Below are 24980 nucleotides of genomic sequence, written 5' to 3' on the forward strand. Positions count from 1 at the left end.
TTAAGGCTTGTAGCGTGTCTTGGGACACCACAAGATCTTTAACTCAAATTTGTTGCCAGTTAGTGTCGACGGTAGCTGGTTTATGGAGATTGTATTCCCGAGTGGATCGCGGAATATATTGAGAGATCGACGTCGTAATTTCTCAGGGCATTTCTATACTGGCCGCCAAGGGGGAGAAATACTTTTCGAGAAAGACGGTGTTTTGCTGAGTTTCCGAACATTACTGCGAATGCAACCCGAGAGAAACTCTTCAATTAATTCGAGGTGATTTGTTGTGCTGGAGAAGCCGCAGATCTCCTCTGCCGTCTCGAGATCTATTTTGTTGTATGAGATAAGGATTCAGATGATATGCGATTTGATTTGTTGAAGATATTCGGCCAACAAAAATTTTCCCGCGCCAACTGTCGACAGTGCAAATGCTGATGCATCTTCGAATGGTCAGATTCGCTCAATTGATTAATTTAATTACGATGAAAACTCGGAATTAATGTTGACATGTTAATAAAACATGTTTCATTTGGACAGATAGTGGTTAGAAAAAATATATTCTAGTGAGATGTTACCTCGGATGTGAAAGGGCTCCTGGGCTTTATCGACTTGAGAGGAAGAGATTCAGAAGAGAACAGGTTTATTTCAGCAGGGTCGTAGCTTGGCCTCCTGTCACATTGACGCGAGACCCGTGCAATGAGAAGATTATAGAAAACAGGGGAAAAAAATTAAAAAATACAAACGATGAGGTATATCGACTTCCAAGAATATTGCACTATTCAAACTACAAAATTCCCAATGACACTGAGACACCGTTCACCAGGGGATATTGTGTGCCGATGCTTTTTGGTCATTTGGACAATTGATGGCGGTGAAATAAAATGTTAATTTATTGCTACTTGCGATATAACTTACAGTTTCATTTCAATGGCTCTCTCTCTTTCTCGACGGAGAAGGCGGCTGTGGCGAATACCCAGGGTGGTGACTTGGTCCAAATGGCTGTATACGAAAATATTCCAATTGACAGCTCAATCCCGTTTCGTTTCTCCGGCTGTGCATTCACCCCATCTGTCGTGTAAAAATTTCAAGATATTTATGAGGAAGAATGCTGATTCGTTCCGCACGTCACTACGGCCATTTCATTGAATTGATTAGGGACAACAGATCTTTGGGAAATTCTCAAAGAATTTCATTTCATCGGCCACATCTCGATGGAAAAATTATGGCGGGCTTATTAAAATACACGCAATTAAGCGATTTTCCGAAAATGAGAGGGAACCAGTACATCAAGATAAGTACATGCTGCGTGCGTTTACACAGCACATACTTAACTTTACAACTGGTGGAATTATATATCCCTGGCGCTCTGAATCAATCATTTTGGGATTGTTATTCAGTCATTGGAGAAAAGGAGGGCTTGGAGGCCATGCCCTTGGCTCATGCTGATGAACAACTTCCTTTTTTTGTGAAGGGGAAAACTGTAATACATGTATTCAAAATGGTAGCCGTCGGATTTCAGTTATTTTCGCCCAATTTTCGGTTTCACGCGATGTTAACGCACATTTGATGAATATCGTGAAGAAAAATGAAGAGTAAGAGTGGAAGACTTGAGCGATATAATGCTGGTGGTCCGGTTGACGACTCCAGACAATGATTTTACTTCATAAATCTCAATTCAGACTTGTCTACTGGTCAATTAAAATTAATCTTTTGGATTGGACCACCGCAGGGACAGCTGCCAACTTATTTGCCTACGAGACGTGATTCTTTCTTTATAACTTCCGAATTGAGGCTGTGAATAATTATTTAATAAGACAGTATTGACAATTGGATGGACATTGGCGTGTATCTATTCAAATTTTAGATACCGTAACAGATCAATTTGTCTGAAAAAACCTGAATATTCATTTATGAATTTCCGGGTAACTTTCTAATTTCCCCCGGATTTGAAAAATATTTCCCAACGGTTCATTATTAAAATGAAATAGCGGCTCAACCGTAGAAAATAATTTCACTTCATAAACTATAGCCGAAGTAGTCGGATACCCTTAAAGGACAGACACTCTGTTCCGGCGATATTTTTTTCCTCAATTCATTGAACGGGGCACGAGTCGACCGGTTTCCCCGTGCCACCTAAATCGATAATCCCGATTTTCTAGTCGATCGATGGCAGAAATTAATCATGCGCGACAAGAGCACACGATTCCACAGGGAAAAAAACATTTGGAGAAGTAAAAAAATTCAGCAATAAATTCAACGGTAGAAAAAGTAACAATGGGCAAGTGTCAAAAGTATAATACACCAAGTTGAGACGTGTGTATTTTTGGACTAACCGCAAAATTAAGATGTATCGCTAATCCGGTGCGGATAATTTGCATGTCCCGCCTACGCGACGGTTTAACGTCCTCTCATGATAAAAAGCAAGGCCCACCCATGGTTGACGTGGCCGACATATTAATTTCACTTGACGTTTTTTTTTCTTTCATTATTTTTTTTCATCAATCACTTTTCATTCGCAAAATGTGCCAAGGTCGAATAAATTCCCCCGATATTTCGCTGTTTTCATTGACGTTTTATTTTTCATCTCATTTTCGCGCATCAATTGAGTTACAGATAAAATTTAATTGTAAATTCCAGTACTGAGCGTTAAGCAACCGGATTCCTTGATTTATTGTTCACTCGATATTGCAAATATGGCGGAGTAAAGTGGCATTTGCTGGAAAAAAAATTGAAGCAATCCCTTGCAATGGAATTGAATGAATAATGCAAGTATTTTTCTTCCGGTGTTATGCCTGCGGGATTATGGGACAAGGACGGATAGATAATATGTGACAATGAGAGACTCGTAATGAGAATTCTCCAACGGAGAGGGATAGTTTTTAAACCAGTGTTTTTTGCTTGCGAAAATATCGATAATTCGTAAATACCAGAATGGTTATCCCAAGAACGAGACTGACATTTCATTTCCCTTCTTCCAAAATCACATAATCATAATAAGTAAGACAAATAATTTTACTTGTCATGATTTTTACTCACGAAATGAAGTAATAGTCAGCCCTTCTTCCCCATTATATGTTCTATTAACACATTAGCCTCGCTCGCGTGTTCGTAAAGGGCACATACGGGAGGGGAATAGTCTGCCTTCTCTCATATAACCTCGATGCTGATATAGGCACCCCTTTACATTACTCTTCGCTGTCATTGAACCGTAGCGAGTTCAAACGATCCTAATAACGGATTTAATGAAATCGTCAAATTAAGTTCACAATTGTTAATTCAATTTTTTTCCTTGAAAGTTACCAAGTCAAAGAGCTAAACAATAAAAATTTACTGGCCTTCTGCTTTCTATATACATTACCAGGGAGAAAGTGAGCGACACAACTCTAAGTCCACGGAGTAAATCAGCAATAAATAATGGGCTATCGCATGGAATTTTCTGGGTAGATTCTTGCAAAAATTTCTAAAAGATATTACAACAATAATTTCCCAGGGAAATCCGAATGTTTTTACTCCTCGAATTTCGAAAAAAAAACACGTGATGCTTTTGTTTGAACGATCAGTGGTAAGGTTAAAAGGTTTAGACTGAGCACCACTTTTTGGCCACACAAACGTTGCGGTGGCTCCAATTAAGCGAGTAACATTAATTTCAACCACCCAAGTCCAACCCGACGGTTAATCGTTTACCTCACTCAGTTCTGTTTAAGAAGATGCTTTCACAGCATCCAACCCACTCTCTATCCCATTCCTTCCGCTTCCATCTCCGCCGGCTTACGCGCCCTAATTTATCCCCTGGGATTAGCATACATCGAAATACAAACTGATGAAAATGTTTATGATACACGTGTATCAACAAGCTTATAAATCCCATGAAATGACGGTACTTAGTGTACACTAACTCGTTACATCGGCCCCCTGACATTGCCAGCTCTCTTGTAATTTCTCCTCATCTTGCAAATACCCTCTTTCTTTTTTTACTCACTCTGGTTGAATTGATAAACACATTTCGCACAGATGGAAATTTTGCCTGCTGAAGATTGCTCTGGGGGGCGGAAAATTTGGAAACAATAGAAGAGAATTTTGTCTAATCTACCCATCTCTCGTGGATGACGTTTCGAAATAAATTTACCGTTCGTTCCACTGATTCTTATTGAATATTTATCTCCGTCTGCTCATCATGAAAAATGAATAAGCATTGACAAGTTTTCCCACCCATTACTTCCCTCAATCCTCAATTGTTTCAAGTTATTCATGACTAGCCGAGACAGTTATGATCTTGGGACAGTAATTTTCGATTGTCTATGCTGCTTAATCGGAATTTAATTGCCGCTGAGTCGCGGGGAAATATTCAACAAGACTCGGGGAAAAAATTCTCGAATTACAGTTAATTTTATTTCAATTAAGACCCAGTGATCGTGCCTTCACTTCGGCTAACAAAGAATCGAAGTGAAAAATATCGTCGAGTTCTTTTCCCTAAAAAATACAACAATTAAATAAAAAACAACGGACGTCATGTTATTACATCTAGAAGTTATACATAGGTTAAAGGATAATGGAGAAGGAAAGGAGAACTACTTAGCCGCGCCTTAATGGAAACAAGTTAACGACCCGTAGAAACGTAAACGTAGACACGTATTGGACTTGCAGTAATGATCAACGAGTGACCAATCGCGTGGTCATTACTCACTCGGGGATTTTACTCGAGCCGTTATACGGAGAAAAAAAATGGAATGATTTTTGAAGAATTTTCGTACAATTTTCATTGAAATGCCTTCCCTCGAATTTTACTGATATTTATTACCCAATTCCTGTGTTGCAATAATGAATTTTTTGTTAATCGGTGTGTATTTTGTTTTTTTTGTTCTCAGGACGAAGTAAGTAATCCTGATACACAGACTGGCAGCTAAACAAAATCCAGTTATTGAACTCTGATGTACCGGATACATTGGATATTGTCTTAACGAATGCAAAGAAATAAGCGTCTGTGGAGGGGCGATGGTAATGAGTTGAAATTTCGGTAGTAATGTCTAACTCAGAGTCACCAATGGAAATTAGCGGTTCACGTCTAACCGTACATTGGTATGCAAGATACGTCAAGTTTCTTGCCAGGAGGTCTTGGCATTATTGGTTTTCATTCCCCTTAACACTTCATGAGAGGGTTTAAGCCCCCTTAACTTGAGAGAGAGGAACCCGAGGGAAGTCTTCACCCAAGCAATTAGACTGCCATTTGTTATCTCGAGTCGTTCCATTACGGGAAAACAATGAAAATGTTGACGAGTGCATTTGATATTTTTGATATTTCTCAGACGGATATATTTAATAGAAAAATATAAGTGAAAAATTCACTCTGTGCCTCGTCAAGAAGGAAAATTTATCCTTTAGGTCTATTATGTAAATGTTAATTACCTCGATACGGACTGCCATTCTTATTGGGGGGTTCCTTCACACATGTTCGGGGATATATGGGAAAGTTCCTTCGGAGTGTTCACTGCATGTACAACGTACGAACTAGCAATAGTCTCAGCAGAGGTAAGATGTGAATAGGAAGATACCGTCGGACGTCGATCGTTATTATTTGATTTATTTCCAATTATCCAGTGTCTACAGGTCATTAATTATTCATTTGGATTCATAAATTCCGAGGGGAGAAGAACAAATAATATGTTGGTCGAGATAAACGTCCATAGTTGGAGAATTTTTATCTTATTTTTGCATGAGCATGTATTCTTAGTAAAAAATACTTGCCGTAGGAGAACAAAATATTTTAGGTAGTTTTGTCAATAATAAGACAGCAAGACAGAAATATTTTTCTAGAAAAATTTCTCCTCGTCTGGTCGTCCGTAATTCAACCCCCATTAAAAAAAATATTTTTCATGGGGTGTTGTACTAAAAATGATCGGCGGTTAACGATGCAGATATCAGCTAACAATAGGTTGTGTTCACGTGTGCCTTCAGGTCCGAGAACGAGACGGGTGAAGAGGTCGATTGACACGAAAGCCGCTGGTTCAACACCCGAAGAGAAAAGGCCGAGGACTGCATTCAGTGGTGATCAATTAGCGAGGCTAAAGCGTGAATTTGCTGAAAATCGGTATCTCACAGAGCGTAGACGACAGCAATTGTCCAAGGATTTGGGCCTCAACGAGGCGCAGATAAAAATATGGTTCCAGAATAAGCGGGCGAAAATAAAAAAAGCCAGTGGTCAAAAAAATCCACTGGCCCTTCAGCTAATGGCACAGGGCCTCTACAATCATTCCACTGTGCCACTCACTAAAGAGGAGGAAGAACAGGCCGCAGAACTCCAGACAAAGTGATGAAAATTATTTTTTAGTCTTATCAAATAATTCGAAAAATTATTTTCGCTGATAACATCGACTGTACAAATTATGAGAAATCATTTCGCATTATTTTCTTTTCCCCCTCTGTATCGTGTATTTATTATTGATAGATGAAAATTACAAGGGGTGCGACAAAGAAACTGCACTCTCCAATACTTCGTGAATGAAATTGTTTTTTAATGAATGCATGGAACAAAGCTCAGTGCCATTTTATTTATTTATTTTCATTTCATAAATTTCTTCATCGATGATGATGAAATTATAATGTAAAAGAAATTCGCCGCGCTTGAGATATAGCTCATTAATTTATTGTAAAATACCGATGATAAATAAAAATTGTAAAATGATGTAATGAATTCTCAAAGCAAAATGAAAAATTGCGATGTGCAATAAATCTTCGTGAGGAGTTGAACGACGAGAACTTCAGTATGAAATTATGAATGAAAAGTGAACTACTTTTACTGTACATGTGTGTGTGTGTGTGGAAGAGACAGATTTAAAATACTGTGACATGTGAATATACCTGAAAAAAGTCACCCCTAGTGGTAACATTTCCTATAGACTGTTTAAAATAAAGTATCTTAGTTATTTATTTACGTTTAAGTATGTGAGAAAAATGAATAAACGCAAATTGAAATAATGATAATGAAAAAAATATGTCTCATTAATTCGGCAATTAACATGGGCATCCACTGCGTGACTGCTCGAAGCAAATCTACGAGATTGGCAAACATGTGAATTAAGAGCAGTAAAATGTTAATATATTTGTCAAGGGAGAGAATAGGACTGAGAGCTCGAGAAATGCTCTCATCTTGACCGAAGCCCTTGGATATCCATAGGAAATCAGAATTTCAGGAGGAATTAGATAATCAGCGGGAATATCCCCCGGGAAAAGTGGGCGTCGAGGGTTAGTTTTGGGGCGGGTCGATTTGGTATTCGGCGTTTGGCGCATGTGCTCCGTGGCAATCCCCCAGATTTTTTTTCCCCATTTTACGGAGAATACAAAAGAGGGTATGGCGCTAAAGAGGCACGCGCGAAGCGATATCAATTGATTTACAGTTGAAAGGTGGCCATGGTTGATATCAAGGTTCAACCACGCCTGGTTTCTCCCTGCATGTTTTACACCGACGAGAGTTATGAGCTCTACGCAGTGGAATAGAACCCATATAGTCAGCACACACCTCGTTTAACCCTCCGCCTATTATCAAGTCAGTCCAAACAATTCATTCAATATCAATTTTAGAGGCTGTTCAGATAACAAAATTTATGTTCTCGAGAGAGTTGGACTTTATGTGATGGCTTTTCCGACTTTTGAGTGATTCAATGGCTTGTAATCTCGAACGCGATGGGATATTCCGAGTGGGTGGTGGATGGTCTGCAGTGAGAGCCTGAGATAGAATCAAAATTGTTGGAAAGCCGCTGACCGCGAGGGAGGGCTTTGCAATAACTAAAGGAAAATTTCTTCACTCAAATTTCACCAGAGATGAATCTCACTTTTCACCCTTCCCCCCAAACCTTGAGCCTCGGCCCACTGTACCTTGGCAGTCTCATTGTACCCCGGACTTGTCGATTATAGATCCAGCGTTGGAGCTAGGTAGGAGCTCCCGCATTTTTGTCTATTGAAAAATCGCTGAGCAGAAGCCTCGATGGGATAGAAAAGACCTTCCGTGATAATTTATTGGTCAATCCGAATGACGCATGGCGGTATAAGGTGACGCGTCAGCGTTCGCGGCCGACCATTAATTTTAATACCCGCCAGCATTGGGATCTTTTCCTCAAGGGGGATTTTAGCCTCTCTTTCTCTATATAGCTTCTTGGAGCGCTGTTGGCCATCACCGGTGAGTTGATGGCATTCTGGCATCCATCGGCGGCTTCAACTGGTGCAATAGAGGCACAGTATAACTACTACTGTGCACATTGCACTGAGACAACCGGCTAAATGCTTCTCGTTCTGTTAACGATCGTCCTCGAAAGATCGACATACCCACATACAGGTTAACGTCAAATCGCTTTTTTTCTTCGCTTTCTTGAGAATTTATTCTGGCTTCGTTGGATACCGTGCTAAGAGTAACGAGAAGTAATGGACAAGAAAAATTCTCTGAAAATTCAACTTTATTTTGCTGTTAAAAACGAACTTTACTTCGGGATTTATCATTTCAATTGAGACTTCTCTTCATCTGTACCTCCATTCGTCAGCCTCCACTGGAGATTCAAAGTCCTGACGGAGGCCCTACCAAGGCCTAGGTTAACATTATCCAGGTTTTTTTTTTAAAGAGGATAACCGAGGGCTGCCATATTATATCAGGAACTTCCACAACTGTAGATGGCAGCGATGACCTCCCAAAATGAATCTTTACATCACTCAGCCTCTATGACATAACGTCACGAGTGAATAAACTCACCAAGTTAAAAAACCACTCAATGTCAAAGAAGATGCTGAACAACTTTCACCCAATTATAATTCTCGTGACGAGTTAAAAGTCAAGTTTGGGGTTTTGCCTGCCCATAAACGTGTTTTGAGATCCATATATAGTTCTCATTAAAACAACTATTTGGGGATGAAGGGTAAATTGCAAAACACCGAGTCGTGATAGTATGTGACAATCGACCTCTCGCGAACTATTGTATCAGTTCCGGAAATTCAGAGATAATTTATGCAAGCGCTCGTGTGTACAATCGGCTAGTTTTTTTCGGAATTTCTGAGAAGAGCCGGTTATGACACTTAATGACTTAATCCAGGCCCTTTAGATTTCTGGCAACGCGATGTGTGGGCCCAAAACCAAAGAGACAAATTTTTTTTTGCTCCACTCATTTGTGTGTTCGCGCACGTACGCAGACTCAGTAAAATCCCTTTCTCCCTTTCCAACACCAAAACTGAACATTGGAAATTAATGCTGAACGAAACATTGCCCAAGATGGTTTTCAGTGTAAAATCTCATCTGTTGCTCGGTACTCTCATGCATGAATGCAACGTCACCTGCCGTCCGTACGGGCCCATGACGAACTCTTCATTAACCCTGTCCATTACAGGACACAAGAGGGCGAAGACACGGAATATTGATTGGAGCTACGAAAAAAGTCATCGATGTGCCGCAAAAGAAAAACGAACAATTGATTCCTTGGAATTGTGCGACAAGTGCTTGGTCCAGATTTACTGGCGAATAACAATTATGATTTCACCATCACCATCGTATCGATTGCTGAGCTCACTCGTAAAGTATCCCAACACCTCGCCGAACAAAGCCATCTCTCCTTCGAGTTATGATCGTTCGATTCCAGTATTTTCAAGTGCGAAAAATCTCCCCGCAGATGTCTCTTTAATTCAAATTCCCCCAACACCCAGCCCCATGACCATCCTCCCAGATGACAATCCAATGGTCAAAGATATCGAAGGAAAAAAAAATAATCTTCTCGGATGAATCATTGGGAACGTATGGAATGAACCAGGAGGGCGACAGCGAGAGGATGAGAGGAATGTAACTACGCGGTGGTGGCGCCGTACAGTGTAGATGGTGGGAGATGATGCTGGATACAGGATTGATACACTAGTGGGAGTGAAGCAGCCCGGTTGAGTCCCGAGTAGAGCCGTGGAGGAAGAGAAAGAGGAGAAACGAGACGACGAGACTTAGTGCCCCGGGAGGAAAGAGGTGAACTCCAAGCCGTGGACCACACACGACGCTCCACGCGTCTCTGACTCGGTTACATTGCTTAATTGTAAACGGCACAGTGGTGCCCAAACCGTGGAGACCAACAATTCCCCAGCTGTATTCCTCTTTCTTCTCCCAGCCCCTACACACTGGTTTTCATGTGGATGAGTTTCCACGGATCACTTCACGGGATTTCACCCGCAATTAGTCAATGGTTAATGCAAAAAAGGGAAGTTTCTAAGTTTGGTGAGGATGACTTTGAAGACACATGAGACTAATTGGCATTTACCAAGAAGAGGAGAATCATGAATTACCCTCACCACGAGATCTCGGAATTGATTACGGCTTTGAATGTTGCGCAATTATGATGCCCGATAATATCTCAAATGATTTCTGTGTTGTTATTGTCAAATATCTCATTCTCGAATTGTAGAAATTACCGAAGGGAGAAATACTTATTCATGCTTATCCGCGAAATAATGACCCCCAGCGATTATCGCTTCCCGGCGACTGATGATTTCGACTAATTAAAAGCCCCGTCTGGCAGCTCCTGAATCTCCCCCACCCGCAATTTCGCTCTTTTCAATCTAGGCGCCTTCGTATTTCACCGATTTGCATGCAAATCGATTTAATCGAATGATATATCCGGCAGCGAACAGACGCAATGACGAGTTATTATATGCTATCACAGAAAAGGTGCAATCATCGATTCTCCAATATTTTCAATCGATTCAATTTCATCATCAGTTCCATTGGCTCTTCATTGATGTTGGTGGAGCTTCCAAGAATTCCGAGGAGAGGCCAGACCGTTGGTCGCCGCGAGTCTCCAACGGGATTCCACCTTCTCTGTCTCCACAAACTTAATCGGTGTCTCCCTTCAAGTAGTTGCCAACACGTGCACTTAACTGTCCAACCAATCATTATCAGATTATAACTCTCAACCTCCTTAGCATCGATTATTTTTCTTTTTCTCCTTTCGAATGGTAGCATTGTTCTCGTCAAATCTCAGATTTACGACTTTTTCGGATAGCTAACATTAGCCTCAAGAGCTGTTCCAATATTTTCGGTATTTTTAATCCCAGCATCAAATCGAGCCACTGACGTTCGGATCGTCGAGTTTAAAATTCCACCGGGAAAAACTGAGCGAATGAAAAAAATCATTGAACCAAACGTACCGGTTCGGTATTGAATAAACTGGAGCCACGCAGTGACATAATACCAGCTATTAATAAGAACTCCCTTAATGCCGATGACTACAAATAACATACGGCGTTATCCGCGTGACGTGCCGGGCCACCCATGTCGGGTGTTGTTCCACTGGCATCTATCACGACGCCACCTTCTTCCTCCCGTGACCGCGTGCGTGCACCTAATAAAAGTCCCATCGGGAAAATCACGTATGATGAATCAACCGTCAAATGCCGTGAGGAGCATTTTATTTTTTCCCTCCGCGGAATTTCTTCATTATCGACGGTGATTGCCATCGCTCCCTCTCACTCATAATTGTCATGTAATCAAGTGTTCAATGCTCCTGCCGGCATCAGTCCCTTCATCGCTTAATTATCACGGCTGTACCGGCGACATGTGCGTCCCACGCAATTCTCCTTATTGCGTCTTGCTGATTTTCAGTCATGTCAATGAAGCTGCTATCGCCACCGCTCCACGCCTTATTAGCGCTATCGCCTTTGTAATTACTAATCATTGCTTCATATTGAGTGCTTTATCAGACGTTCACCAATACCATTATGTAGAATATGAACTAATTAAGGGTAAAATTAGTTTTCATACCGCGGTTACTCGATAGTAATTATATGGTACTCGTGGTCAGTGGCACTTGAATTTTTTCGTTTGGCGGCTAAATTTGAAATGGCGCGAAAAGTGGATGTTTTAATCCGACAAGGTAGAGCCTCAACGTTACCCACGGAGGCCGAGATCAAGCGGTGATCTACAATTTTAAATCGATCGAGAAACCACGGCGGCGTTCGGAAGCTTTACGCAGGGAAGATAGAAAGAGAGAGAGAGAGAGAGAGAGAGGTGCAGGTGAGAGTGGTACCCTCACGGGGGATTTATTGACCCCGCATTTTCCATTTTAATTACTCAACCACTCGACGCACCTCCAGGCACTCTCTCAAGTCCTCCGATGATCTGTCCATGTCCTCCCTGTAATTAACTCAACAACGTTTCAATTTGACGAGTCTCAGGGGGGTTGTAATGAATATTTGTTAGTATAGGAGAAATGATTTGATTTGATGGGCCAAGACCGGACCAACGGTGAATCAAATGATGTTTCCTATCACCCAAGATAAGACACGTTTCATGTTTACACAACCAGTCACTTAGCTCCCTCAATTAACCCCAACTCTAATCCCCAAATTGGCAATCTCTTAGCAGTCAGCAATGATATTCATAAGCCGAAAAATTCTCTCCGCAGGGGCATTATAGGGTCAAATAACCGAGGGGAGAAGATATATAATGGTTTTTCCCAGTCTGCGGCACTGGCCCGTCCACGCAATAGCTGAATCAAGGGGCGAGAAAGAGTGAAATTTTGGCTATGGCAAGTGGCATATTGTTTCAACAGTTTATCGAAGTAGGGTCTCGCGCTCAAGTGTCTCCTCCAAATAGATGGCTAGAACCACTGTGATCTATTGAGTATCACGATACTTCGTGCACTTTCATTCGATCGCCCCTCCATCCACTCAGTTTATATGAGCTCCACGGTCTGTGGGTGCTTTTCAACCCCTCGTTGAAAGCACAACGGGCTCCTGCAGCCGCCGAAACTGTTAACTCCCCTCAACCCCCAACCCTGCTATCAGAATTCACACATATAATGTTTAGTTATCTGTTTCACGCATGTTTGATTAAATCACCACAGCGATGAATTGAAATGGACGAACAAGTACGTGACTCGTATCTCGAGACTCTACGGAGGGGTGAATTCCAATGAGGTGGCATGAGAAGGCCAAATTTCTCTTCCCTTCAATTTTTCTGGGGGAGAACGAGAGGTTGAAATTGGAACAGATTTTTTTTTTCAGATAAATGTAGTGCACATGGAAAAATCGGGGAGGGGGCATTTGTCTTTGAATTTTCAAGATATTTCATATCACTGGAGAAATTTTTTTATGGAAAATTCTACAAATTTTTATCTCATTGGAGGTTCGCGATATTTAGGGAGAAATCAGAGTCTCAAATGAATTTTGGAATGCAAATTTTTGGCAGTAACATGGCTGTTAAAAACAAGGGGTAAAGATCTTTACCATATTATCTGAAGGTTGCAGACAAGTGACAAGCACAAAGGGAGAGATTTGTCGCGGTTCTAAATCGTTCGGGCAAAGGTTGTGTGAGCAAACGTGCGGAATTTTGTGTCCAAAGAGGGGTGTTGACGTGTACCCGGCTTTTCCCGCGTACAAACGGTACACAGCCGCCTGTTTGTCTCCAGTAGCATACCAACCCCTCGTGTCAATGGGCTACGATCCCCGCTACAGGCGAAAAAAAGGAACATTAGTGAAGAGTGAAAAGGAATGGCACGCTCGACGGGTGAATAGCATGTTTATTTAACCCGAAGTAATTTGATCAAAAATTTAATCAACTTGGATTTTTCGACGACGCGTGTGACGAATTGCTGGATACAATGAAAGTTGAAAGAATCTTGGTTGTTTTTTCTCCTGGTGGAGTACTCGAGTGACTCATGTTTCGGAAATGGTCAGCGAAATATGGGAAAAAATATTGGCAGATGAAGAAGTTTCCTTTATCAATTTTTTCCCACCCGCAGAGCCTTGCGTACTTGAAATCTCACCAGCCTCATCTACCTCCAACAGATGAAAAGAGATCCACTCTCCATGCTTTTCAATTATGAAGTGAAAAGCGAAGTTGCGGCTCTCAACCGGTAATTGTTTTTCAACTATTTCAATTCAGAAGTAAAAGCGGAGGGAAAATTTTCTCCCTGGCTTTTAGCGATAGTGAATAAACCCCTCTCGGATCGTAAAAACGTGCCTTTTCATCCCCCCAAGTGGCGCGAGCAGGAGGAAAAAAAAAGATAGAAGTGGGAAAAGGAAATTAGCATGGAACATGAGTCCTCCAGATACGACGCACGTACATTGGTTAAAATGGAGTAAAATAAAATGTGTAGGCGTGAAGAAAAAGTGCAGCCATCGCGAGGGAGTAAGGGATATGGGGGGTTGCTAGAGGTCAATTACGGCTGCATATTTTTTTTTTAATTATCGCGCTTCTTAACTGAAGTAACGGAAAGACGGGGGGCAATGAAGGGTGGCAAGAAAACGAAACGTTTCTCTTTTAATTGCGACTGCCTCGCCCCCGACATTCCTGAATCGTTCTCACAAAGAATTTAATTACCAGTCCGTTACCTATGCGACTCCAGGCACAACGATAATTAGTTGACGATCCGAAATTAATCCTCCGATGATGGTGAGTGGAAATGAAAAACTTTTCGGGCCAGATAAATTCGAAGGAAAATTCCATTACATGTTATACTACCCCCATTGATTGAAAAAAATTCCTTCACCTTGAATAAATGAAGAATGAGCGATTGAAAGGTTTTGAAAAATATTTTCAATAGTCAGATCCTCTCAAGACCTCCATTGGCATTCGATCGGGGTTTAGGCAGGGTTTGCACAGGATTTGACGAGGGCTTAACTCTGGCCCTGTCGGAAATGATTTTTTCCCTGCACATTCCCAACTGGTTCGATCCAAAACATACCTGTTAATCACCCTCTCCTTTGCTCTCTCAATCCCCTTTTTCCCCATTCTCATTTTTTACCCTTCCTCCACCAAATACCGCGCGTGTGATCGTGTTGGGTGGTCTCACTACTCTCTCGTTGTCCCACGTCGCCTCTGCTTCTTCGGTCTTGCTCATTTTCTCTCATCTTTATCCACACACGCTATGCATACCTTGAATTTTGCTACCTAAACCCATGCGTTCCATGATTACGTTCAACTGATGGCGGAGAGTTGAATGAAGGGGGACAAGCTCTATGTCCAATTTTCCGGGAAAAGTCCTATGAAAATCGCGATTTACCATATCCAATTCTCATCTCAGAATATCCGAAAAAAACTTTTTAAATTAACTCCAAAAATTAAACCTTCAAAAGATGATAATATTTCAGCTCAGGCAGATACTTTCCGACTTGGAATTCCACCTCGTTATTCTAACGAGGTTCTAATATCCCAAGTTTCCAGTGGCAACCCAATTACACTGTTCCACCCTGTTACCCGTCTTTCGGTGATTTGCCCGACGATGAAAGATGCAGATAAATATACCACCGGAAGTGAGCGTTTAGTCCCAAACGTTGTGTATTGCCCAGTGGTTGTTTTCTTTCTATCCTCGAAACTTCATCCCTCCCCCCTCTCCAAGATTCGGATGTACGAAAAGATCTACGAGTCGGCCGACTGTGGTGTGATGTACGACCAAAACATGTGTGCAAAAGTCACACCAGGGGTATGTACGTCTGACGATGTTGGCCAAGTCAAAGTGACCCAAGCGTTTCACGTACGTCGTCGCTATCGTTGTCGGACGATTTCAAAAGCAATGTTAGAAACGAACAAACGATAAATCCTCTTCTGCTCTCGTAGACTCGTTAGAACCTCTCGTGTCCCGCTCGATTGGAGATGAAGAGCGACTAAAGGGATTCTCCCGAGTAATACCTTCTTGGAATTAATTTACCCTCGACTTTTTGAATTTCTTTCCTCCCAGCCGTTCGTGATAAAAGCCATATAACCTTTGAAGTATTTTTTTTTACCTTTGAAGTCTCAACCGTTTCTCATCCAAATTGTAACTCTCAGTATTTTCGAACTAAGGGGGAGGGGAGGGGGGGAAGGGCTTCATACATTACAATTAACAAAGAATATACTATCGTAGGTGGTATATACCATAAATTCACTGGTGGATGGCGCAAGAAAAAGTTAATTTAGTGAGCCACTGGTGGCAACAAACTAGAAACCCCTAATGGCCATCGTACAATGCCTGTGGCCAGTGTTATATATACTCGGATAACTTCCCCTTGCGTGTATCCAGTAGTAATACGTATAATTCCCCTCTTTTAACATTCCTACCATTTGCGAATTACTGCAGAAGAGCTAGTGTACAGGGCCACTAAGTTTAGGATATTTGGGATATTATCATTTGAAATACTGGTGACAAATACCCAAAGGGAATCACTGAATTTTTGGACACTTGTAAACCAAAAACTCTAGAGCTGTACTAACTCCAAGAATTATGCAAATACTCATGAAATGAATTATCACCCACTGAAGGAAATGTTGCAATGTGACAGGGGAATACGAAACCTCCCACCAGTTGTATATCTACAGCAAGAGCTTATAATTAAATTTTCCTGTACTCAGCTCAGCATCAGACATTTGCGGAAGTTCAGTGAAATGAACTTAAGAAGATACAGGCACTTTAGATATTATTTCTCCAGTGAAAAAGTATTCTTTCAGCTTCTGGTTCAACACCAGAGCCTTCTCTAAAATCATCATCAATTTATTGACCTTTAAAATACTTACAAAAATCAATTTCATGTCTAAAACAATTCCCGAAAGTTCAGAAAAACCTTAAATATTCATTTCTACACCAGGAAGGTGTTGAAAGATAATGATTCCGTGCAAAATGTAATTTTACTAGCGTATAAAAATCCGATTGTAGAGGTAATGAACAGGAAAATAATAAAAAAGGCATTTTTTTTTCTATTGCATTTTTAATACATAACAGTAGCCCATTTATAAGTTCCATAAATACATGATAACACGCTGGAGAAGAAATCGCGTGATAACTCGTTCGTTCCCATTTCTCTCAGTCATTAGCGATAAATTATATCATCATTATGGATACGTATTTACAACAGTAGGAAAGGGAGACAAAATATAGTGAGATCATTGCTAGTCGGAAGAATTATGTAGCATAAACTGTATGATTATTCTTACACCTCTTAAACTCTATGTTTATTTACAAATTATTCAATGTACTCAACATAACTGATATTTTTCTCCAATAGAATCTAACAGTACTTCATTACGATACTTCTTAACGCGTACAGTACGGCAATTGGCCTATTCACAGCAATATGTCCAATTTAAAAAATTGTATAGCATAAATAAATCGATGCTTTGATGATATGAGTCGTAGATTATCTACACCTGATGTTCAGTCTATACAGAATATACCTGATATTAATTCCAGAAAAAAACGCACTATCCCATACTAGGGCTTTCACGTGAGACCTGTTTCCTCCCAACTTGGCTGATATTTAACGACGATTGTTTCATTGAAATTTGGAAGGTTTAAATTTGAAACAAATTAGAATTGACGAAATAATTGAAAAAGTGGACTTTCTGGAAATTTCCAGGCCAATAGTGGCCTCAGGTCGTCGGCAATTTTTCTCTTGCCCTCAAAATTCAATGCTGGAAGCCAGCGTTGATTTCCTCCCCTTCCTCATCAACAGGCACTGTCGTATGATTGTACAGTCCCTGTGCCATCAGTTGCAGAGCGAGTGGATTTTTTTGTCCGGTAGATTTTTTAATTTTTGCCCGTTTATTCTGGAACCAAATTTTGATCTGCGCCTCATTGAGTCCGAGCTCTCGGGATAGTTGCTGTCGTCGCCTCTCATTGAGGTACCGATTCTCCGTGAATTCGCTCTTGAGCCTGGCCAGTTGTTCACCACTGAAAGCCGTCCTCGGTCGTTTCTCCTCAGCCGAGAGAGTTTTATCGTTCGTGCGTTTGACGCGTCTCGTTCTGGGCCCTTAAATAAATCAATAAATACCAACTATTTATCGCTACGCAATATGGTTTAGTATAAATACGTTCGAGCCAAGTGGATAACCGCAGGATCCACCTCCCACTCTCCACTCCCCACCCCTAGCCACAATTGAATATGACAATTGAATTTAATGGACAATGGAAAAACGCTTACCTGATGATGGACGATCAGAGTATCGTGTACAAAAAACCCAGGCGGGCCACAAGCTCTGGCCACCAGCGGAAGTGGTATTTGTTTGTGGGGTACTTCCGATGATGCTATCACCGCTGACAGATTCAGCACCGATGGTAGACGCCGCTGATGACAACGAGGCTGTTCCGGTTGATGAGCCAGTTACGGAGCTGCGGTTGCTCGCGAGACTCTCGAGACTTCCGCTTCTACTTAAGGTCGAGTGCCTTTGAAGTGGTGATGTTGAGCCGGTGAGGGACTCGGTATCGCGGTGTACCGCGGCTGATTGGCCAGAGAGTCTCCCTGACACGGTCAAATCCCTTGGCAGTGGTGAGGGACTGGGATGAGGCAGACACGACGTTCGCGACGTTGACCTGATTGCGTCGCGTCCAAAATCGGGTCTAAGAATGTTGACAACACTGAATGGAAGGCCCTGCGTGGGCTGATGGCTAGGACTTGGCGATGGGGATCGCTGCTGGTGGCTGAGATGATGGAAAAGATGGGGATGACCACCAAGACCCAAGCGCAAGCCGTAGGCTGTCTCCATTGCTGCCAGGGCGACACTCATGACTATTTAAATTGTCTCGGATTGGCGGTGGGTGGTAGGTGATGGCTCAGCACTGGGATATCCACATGGTCACTCGATGATGATCAACAGTCACTCAATTGTAATTAATGCACCGGCACACGCGCTTTCGGGGGTGGGGGGCAACACGTCGGCCAGAGGATTTTCTCAAGGTTTCCGAGTACTGGTGCGAGTGCCGTAACGGGTCTGACTGGCTGTCCATCCGTCGCACAGTGATGTCTAAACTAGGGGCCTGAGGTCCCTACTTACCGCTACCGCCGCCCCCACCCCCCGGCCCCGAAGACGCTCGATCGTATGTTCCTTACTCCTCCTACATCGTTCCAGTCGAAGATCCAGTGCGCTAGCCTGACTCGATTGTATCTCTATTAAGGCTTGTGTCTTGGGACCGCCCACTTCGCCCTCAACACCAGTCCCACCAGCCGAATTTTTTCACCACCTGGTAGGCATTGACCCTCCCCCATCCCCACCACCACAGGATAAACCATCGATTCATGCCCCACCACCTTCAGACGCTGCTTCAATGCTCGGGCTTGGGGTGAATGGCTAACTATTGACACGTTTTTTCACTGTTTTTTTTTTATTCTCGTCATTCCCGTATAAACATTATTTACAATGTTAAAAACTAGTATAGAAAATTTTCAAAATATTTGATGTTGTATAAATAATGGTTATGAGTGCAGTATTTTGATTTGAGGGCTTGAAAAAAAAAATTCACTCCTTAAATATTTAAAAAACACCTCACTCTTTACGTACTTTGACGTGGCGAGGGTTGTAAGCGAGGTTGGAAGGGTTTGGGATTTTTTTTATCCAATGGAATACCCCAGGGAGAAATATCAGCTTAGAATATTTCTTCCCATCTTCTAAAAAAACATGAAAAATGAAGTAAAATGAAAATAATACTACTCTACTCTTTAAAAATGTCTCAGATTCACCTACGTGCCCTCCTCCCTCTCTGAAAAAGATTGCCTCCCCTCCTCAGGGGTACTAACCACGCCTCTCCCAGAATGCCCCGCCTCTGGTGAAACTACCCAGACCCCTGCAACAGCAGCTACAATACCAACGATATCCGAATGAGCCTGAGTGTGCGTCTAGTTTCTTTGTTCCATGGCACCGCAAATTCGCAACGGCCCGAGGGTTAATTCATTTCTCTGAGTCCACAAACCTCCTCTCCGTAGGTCTTCATCGTTCTGGCTCCATGTGAAATTGCTTTTCGGACGGGAATTTCAGACTCATCCGTAGCTGTCCCAATTATACAATTTCTGGTTGTCGGTGTGTTTGTGAAGAGGGTTTCATGGTTGGGGCCCTGTACAGAGGTGAGAGATGAATGTGTTGTCTTAGAACACAGCAGATGTTGGGTCAATATGGATGGAGCGTGTTAAAGGCCCGGGTATAATGTCGATGATATAATTTATTCCAACATCATCGTTCCGAGGATTTTTAATGGTGTCAGCATTTCAGCCCCACCTATCGCCTTTTATTCGGGACTATTACGCTGTATTGGAGCAGCTGGCGGTATGGGAGACGTGTCAATAAATTATAATCACTGAATTATGAACAAGACACACAAGCGGGTCTTATCAGCTCCTCGGCTGATTACGAATTATTTTGAAATTTATCTATCGTAATTTCGTAATAAGCAAATATTCACTCGTGATATGGGGTTATTGATCGATTTTTCATAACTGAAGCTTGGAAATTCAATTTCAAGCGTCTAATGCGCTGATAATTTGTTATTTATGGTGATAAAGATAGCGTTGACTGCTGTGGAATCTTATACGAATGAAAAATTTTAAAAGGTAAAGGGAAATGACCTGTGAACAAACGTGGAAAGACCGTGAGTTGTTGTCAACGGACCAATATAATTAAAATTTCAAAATCGAGGAGCTCCTGCCGTCGTTGGAGAATGGAATTCACGAGATGCAGTCGGGTACCTTACCAAGGAAGACAATAAAATATCGGCCAATGGACTCGCCAGGGGAAATTAATTTTTTTTTTCTTGACAAAAAACCTTTTTGATTGTAGCCTCTGCGTGAGAAGTTCCAGTGAGACTTCGGACAGGGAGTGCGAGGGGAACAGGTACCGATATGGAACGGCCAGCATTATTCTACTGCTCATTTCTCTTCATCTGATGATAAAGGTATCATCAGTTCCTCTCCAAAATTTCTATGAAAGCAAAATTAGCAAAAGGAGGAGGCCGATACCACGTGACCAGCTTTAAAATGCCATCAGTTGTCAACGGGGCAATATAATTAAAATTTCACAGTCGATTATCGCAGACATCCGGAGAGATGTTCCATCGCTGGAGGATGGAATTCAAGGGATGTAGTCACTCACCTGATAAAAGAAGACAACAAAGAAATGGACCAATCGTCTCAAGCTGAAGCGATAGATTAATTTTTTTCCCCCAGTTGACAGGCTTTAAGATCTGAACAACAAAAAAGAGTTTCGTGATTATATTCCCCTGCACGAGTGAGATCGAGCGAGGCATCGGTAAACGGCATTCTATTTATGGCATTGCTAACTCTATAATCAGTCGCCGCTGGGCCGACGACTTATTTAGAATAATTAATGCATGCCACACCTACGTAAACCTGTTATTGACCAATCGGCGAGCCTTTATCCCCGGATTCAATCCACGTGATGAGGCACTGGGGTGTGGCTAAAATAATACACAAGCTCCGCCCTCTTACGTGTTTTCCCCTGTGGGTTTCTATCTTTGCGTGTCACGTGGGGCCACGACTCGATATTTTTAGGGGTTTTTTTTATCAAACATCTTCTCGAGTGCGATATTTATTACTCAGCGCGACAAGAAGTTTAGTTGGACCCCCCGGTGGAGTTGTTGAGGTGAGGGGAGAGGGAATTCAGGGGTTGGTAGTTCAACCCTTTGTGACCCGTGGAGTAACAAACGGATTCACGTTTTTGTATCGGCCTGTGAGCCACTGCAAATAGTCGTCGAGGCTCAGAATGTAAAATTGCCGACTTTACGTAATTTTTATTTAACCTTTTCTCTCTTTGTGGAGTTATTAATTACGATAACCCCCGGAAAGAAGCCCATAATCTCCACGCGGTCTATTCCGTAATTAAACCCACCAGAAAATCCCCCCCGCGGTACATAATCATTTACCTCTGAGTTGCGTGAATTTATTCCCGATAGCGTTATCACAATAAATATCCAGTCCCCGTTCGTAGGTGTGAATCGAGGCAACCCCTTACTCCCCCCTCCCCCCTACTCGATGATTGGCGTAATCTTGTTTATAAACACTCTATGACCACACCCACCGTGCCATCCTCTCCCCGATGGTATAATAGACCCCAAAGGGATGATACTCTGTAAAATCCAGCGTGTGACTATACAATCGTAGTTTACACGACTATTTATAGCCACATACATCTCCCTCCCTTTAACACTAATATACACACTGGGGCAACGCTCTAGAAAAGCCCCTGAGATAATGTACACCCGGTACACGCGAAGATAACCGCACCCCCGAGAATATATCCCCCTTCTGCGTTTATAAACCGTTCCAACACTATGGGCAACCGCAAAAGCATTCCCTAGGCGGATAGCTCTGATTTATCGGCGGCAAAGTGATAAACGAGCCTCTTCCTCGTTCTCCGCTCGAGCATTAGTGAATTCACTGATGCACTAATACGGAGAGGAATATTATATTATTGTTGACGTTGCTTTTCAGTTGGCGAGAGGGGGAGAATCGTCGAGGGGTGGGGCGGGTGCATGTGTGCCCGCGATACCAATATGGCAGGCAATTTACAGACGCTGAGAGTGCACACACTCAGCAGCCTAAATTCTTCTATTCATCCTAAAACATCGGCATGAGTGCAAACTTACCACGAGGAAAAACATTTTTTTCTCCTACATGACATATCATCGGCCCATTTTCACGTTTTATTCAATTCTCCTCTCCGTCTACTTCTTTTTCTCAGGGAAATTTGAAATGCAAATGTTTTTTTTCTTCTCCTTCTGAAAGGAATGAACTAACGTCCATTTGTGGGTCAGAATGATGCGCGGCACCTGCATCTAATGAAAGAGGAGCGTCACGGAGCGTCCCTTCGAGAAATGCCAGAAAAGCAAGGATATTCCTTCGCTTGTCTGGGACGAATTGTTATCAGGAGTAGGATAATAAGAAAATTTACCATGGAAAAACTGGCTAGAGAGGTGGCAGTCGATTTTCTACCTGCTTCTATTAGCCAAATATATCCTTTTCAAGGCAACTGTTTGGTATTTTGACTGCAGTCGCCGATATTTCGTCACGGTGACCTGTCTGGCTTTTGACCAGGGCTTGTGTATGTGTTACCTTATGGTCGATTCATTCTTTAAATGTCAAAACTACTTTCTACTTGTCACAATAGAAGGAAATTTATTGTCGAGAGCCCAGTCTTAAGAATATCAGCTTTGGAAATTTTCATTATGTGTTTTAATGAAAAAGTGTAGGGGAAGTGCGGTACCTGTATCCAGCCACCTCGAGAAAAACGATAATTTTCGCATGTCAAAGACAGACTTCTAGCAAAAAAAATAGTTGAGGGAGCTCTTTTCTATTTTTTCATCATCATTGAATACTCCCAGTTAAAAATGTAAAATTTTCTTGTCAAACGGAGTGCGAGGCGACGGGTATATCTGCTGACACAATAATGAAATATCTCACAACTGTGTATCTACATATCTCTGACGGGTTTGTCACACAGCACACCCCGTCGAGAGGCCACCGGCAGGTTCGGCTTTACAACTAAAAAAATTTGGCTCTGCTTAGGTAGCTGCTTAAACTCTGGGTGGCAATTCGAGACCTGCAGCGATACTTACAGTTACCTAGAGAAGCCGTCAACCCCGTGAGAATAATCTGATTTTTTTTTCCAACTAAGATGTCACATGTCAAATTTTCTGTCACAAGTCTTCGCCAGGAAAAAAAATTTCCACAACACGGATTATCATCCAACAATCCGTGTTTTGACGTGACACATCAAATAAATAAAATAAATAAAAATATTTAATTGTGTAAAACGTCAAAGATTCGGCGAAGGGATGTATTCTCCTTACAGAAGCATCCGAAGTCAACGGGATTTAACGATTAGTCTCACTGGAATGGCCCGAGCTCAGGGGCAGTGTAAACTCTTTTCTGGACTTTTCTCGATGACCTTAAACTAAAAATCCTTCGGGACTGACTAGGTCATGGTCAATAGCATACCCCTCACACTTTAGGTATCCGTGGCGAATCACAGATGGAAAATATTTTTACCGCTGAAAAAATGTTGAATAGACTACGGAACGAATTCGTGTACCGAAAATACCTGGCCCGTCAGGATGAGAAAACATGCCGGCACCGCGGGGGCGAATACGCCCGGTAATTTTCGGGACTTATTGTCAATACAAACTTTCTCGCGTCACCATCTCTGTTTTGACAAGTAAATTGGCTTTTTTATAGCAAACTACAACTGGATAGTGCCAGTAAACTGTTAGAATTTCTTTAATAAAATTAACGAAATATTCTTAAAAGCATTTTTTTTTCGCCAATGCGGAGTAGCGCTAGTGCTTTTGCTGAATGTCGGGTGTCAGTGAAAAATCAAATTAAAACATTAATGATGAAAAGGGAGAGGAATATTCAATTTAAGCGTGCGCTGGTATCGTTGGAGAGAAAGATGGCAAAAGGAAAAAAAACTGAAATATCCCGAGCCCAGTCGGACAGGCAAAGCCAAGAGCGACAGAATCATTCGATGTTTCGTACAATGGGAAAGAAGATAGGATGAATGAGGGCATCAACTCATCACGAAAAAAGATACCCCTCGAAGGAATCTCCGGCGCTGTGGCCCCCGGGCACGTGGATAACGAGTCATGGAAGGATGCCAAGAGAAGTAACCTCACAGACATGTTGCACGGTACCTGTTCCTAACAGGCTCCCTTATTATCCAGTTACCATAATCAACATAATCTTTTATGCTAGATAAATCCGAAAAAAGAAATATCGCTCCTATTGACATGCAACAGTGCTCTATTAGGTTTTTGAAAAATCAGTTCTCATCGTTTGCAGAATCACACGGTTAAAAATTCTGGGCCGTGAAAGAGAATCAAAAAACAATTTAAAATTATGAAAAGTCGCAATTAGAAAGTGCGTCTACAGTAGCCTATTTTTAAACGATAAATACGCGTCGAGTAATTTAATCATACCCACACCAACTAGATGTAATTGCGCTACAATTGTATTTAATTTGACGAGATTAGTCGCTCTCCGTGCTGCGCTTATCAACAGCGAAACAAAGGGAATAAACATGGATGATATGTTAAATGTAAAAGGGTGCTGTCACCCATGCAATTTCTCATAAACGCTTAGTTTACGCTACGAGTGCAAGGGTAGGGGTGTAGGGAGGAAAAGTTGGCGCGTTACAGCCATGTACGTCAGCCAGCTCGTATAAAGAGAATGGGCGAATGATCGTGATAAGTTGGTAACGCCAACCGGTTTCGCAATCAACTTCCGACTGGTTC

The 24980-nt window shown here is 42.0% G+C and overlaps 3 protein-coding genes across 4 annotated transcripts in view; 2 read left to right on the forward strand and 1 right to left on the reverse strand.

The window, feature by feature from the left end:
* Positions 1 to 24980, forward strand: part of LOC135170742 (putative uncharacterized protein DDB_G0277255) — a 59222-nt gene that overhangs the window by 9334 nt on the left and 24908 nt on the right. The window contains exon 2 of one of the 2 annotated variants that reach the window (XM_064136797.1): positions 4854 to 5000. The exons of the other annotated variant lie outside the window; for it this stretch is intronic. Within the exon in view, the coding sequence (XP_063992867.1) occupies positions 4854 to 4867 (14 nt within the window). The 3' untranslated portion in view covers positions 4868 to 5000. Of the gene's footprint in view, positions 1 to 4853; positions 5001 to 24980 lie in introns of those variants that run through there. 2 annotated transcript variants of the gene reach the window in all.
* Positions 5844 to 6953, forward strand: LOC135170743 (homeobox protein E60). The gene has a single exon (XM_064136798.1). The coding sequence runs from the start codon at positions 5859 to 5861 to the stop codon at positions 6294 to 6296; it is 438 nt and encodes a 145-aa protein (XP_063992868.1). The 5' UTR covers positions 5844 to 5858; the 3' UTR covers positions 6297 to 6953.
* LOC135170799 (segmentation polarity homeobox protein engrailed-like) lies at positions 16658 to 18920 on the reverse strand. Its single transcript, XM_064136855.1, has 2 exons — positions 17890 to 18920; positions 16658 to 17718 (listed from the first exon to the last, which is right to left on the reverse strand). Exons 1-2 carry the CDS (start codon positions 18470 to 18472, stop codon positions 17375 to 17377), a joined length of 927 nt encoding a protein of 308 aa, XP_063992925.1. The 5' UTR covers positions 18473 to 18920; the 3' UTR covers positions 16658 to 17374.

Source organism: Diachasmimorpha longicaudata, chromosome 18 (assembly GCF_034640455.1).
Source record: "Diachasmimorpha longicaudata isolate KC_UGA_2023 chromosome 18, iyDiaLong2, whole genome shotgun sequence".
In the NCBI taxonomy this organism is placed as follows: domain Eukaryota; kingdom Metazoa; phylum Arthropoda; class Insecta; order Hymenoptera; family Braconidae; genus Diachasmimorpha; species Diachasmimorpha longicaudata.

Bases quoted from the DNA above. Each gene is read 5' to 3' on its own strand.
- LOC135170799 (XM_064136855.1), bottom strand. From the start codon at position 18,472: ATGAGTGTCGCCCTGGCAGCAATGGAGACAGCCTACGGCTTGCGCTTG. The intron at 17,719-17,889 runs GTAAGCGTTTTT...GATTTATTTAAG, and splicing joins CTCTGATCGTCCATCATCAG to GGCCCAGAACGAGACGCGTC.
- LOC135170743 (XM_064136798.1), top strand. From the start codon at position 5,859: ATGGGGTGTTGTACTAAAAATGATCGGCGGTTAACGATGCAGATATCA.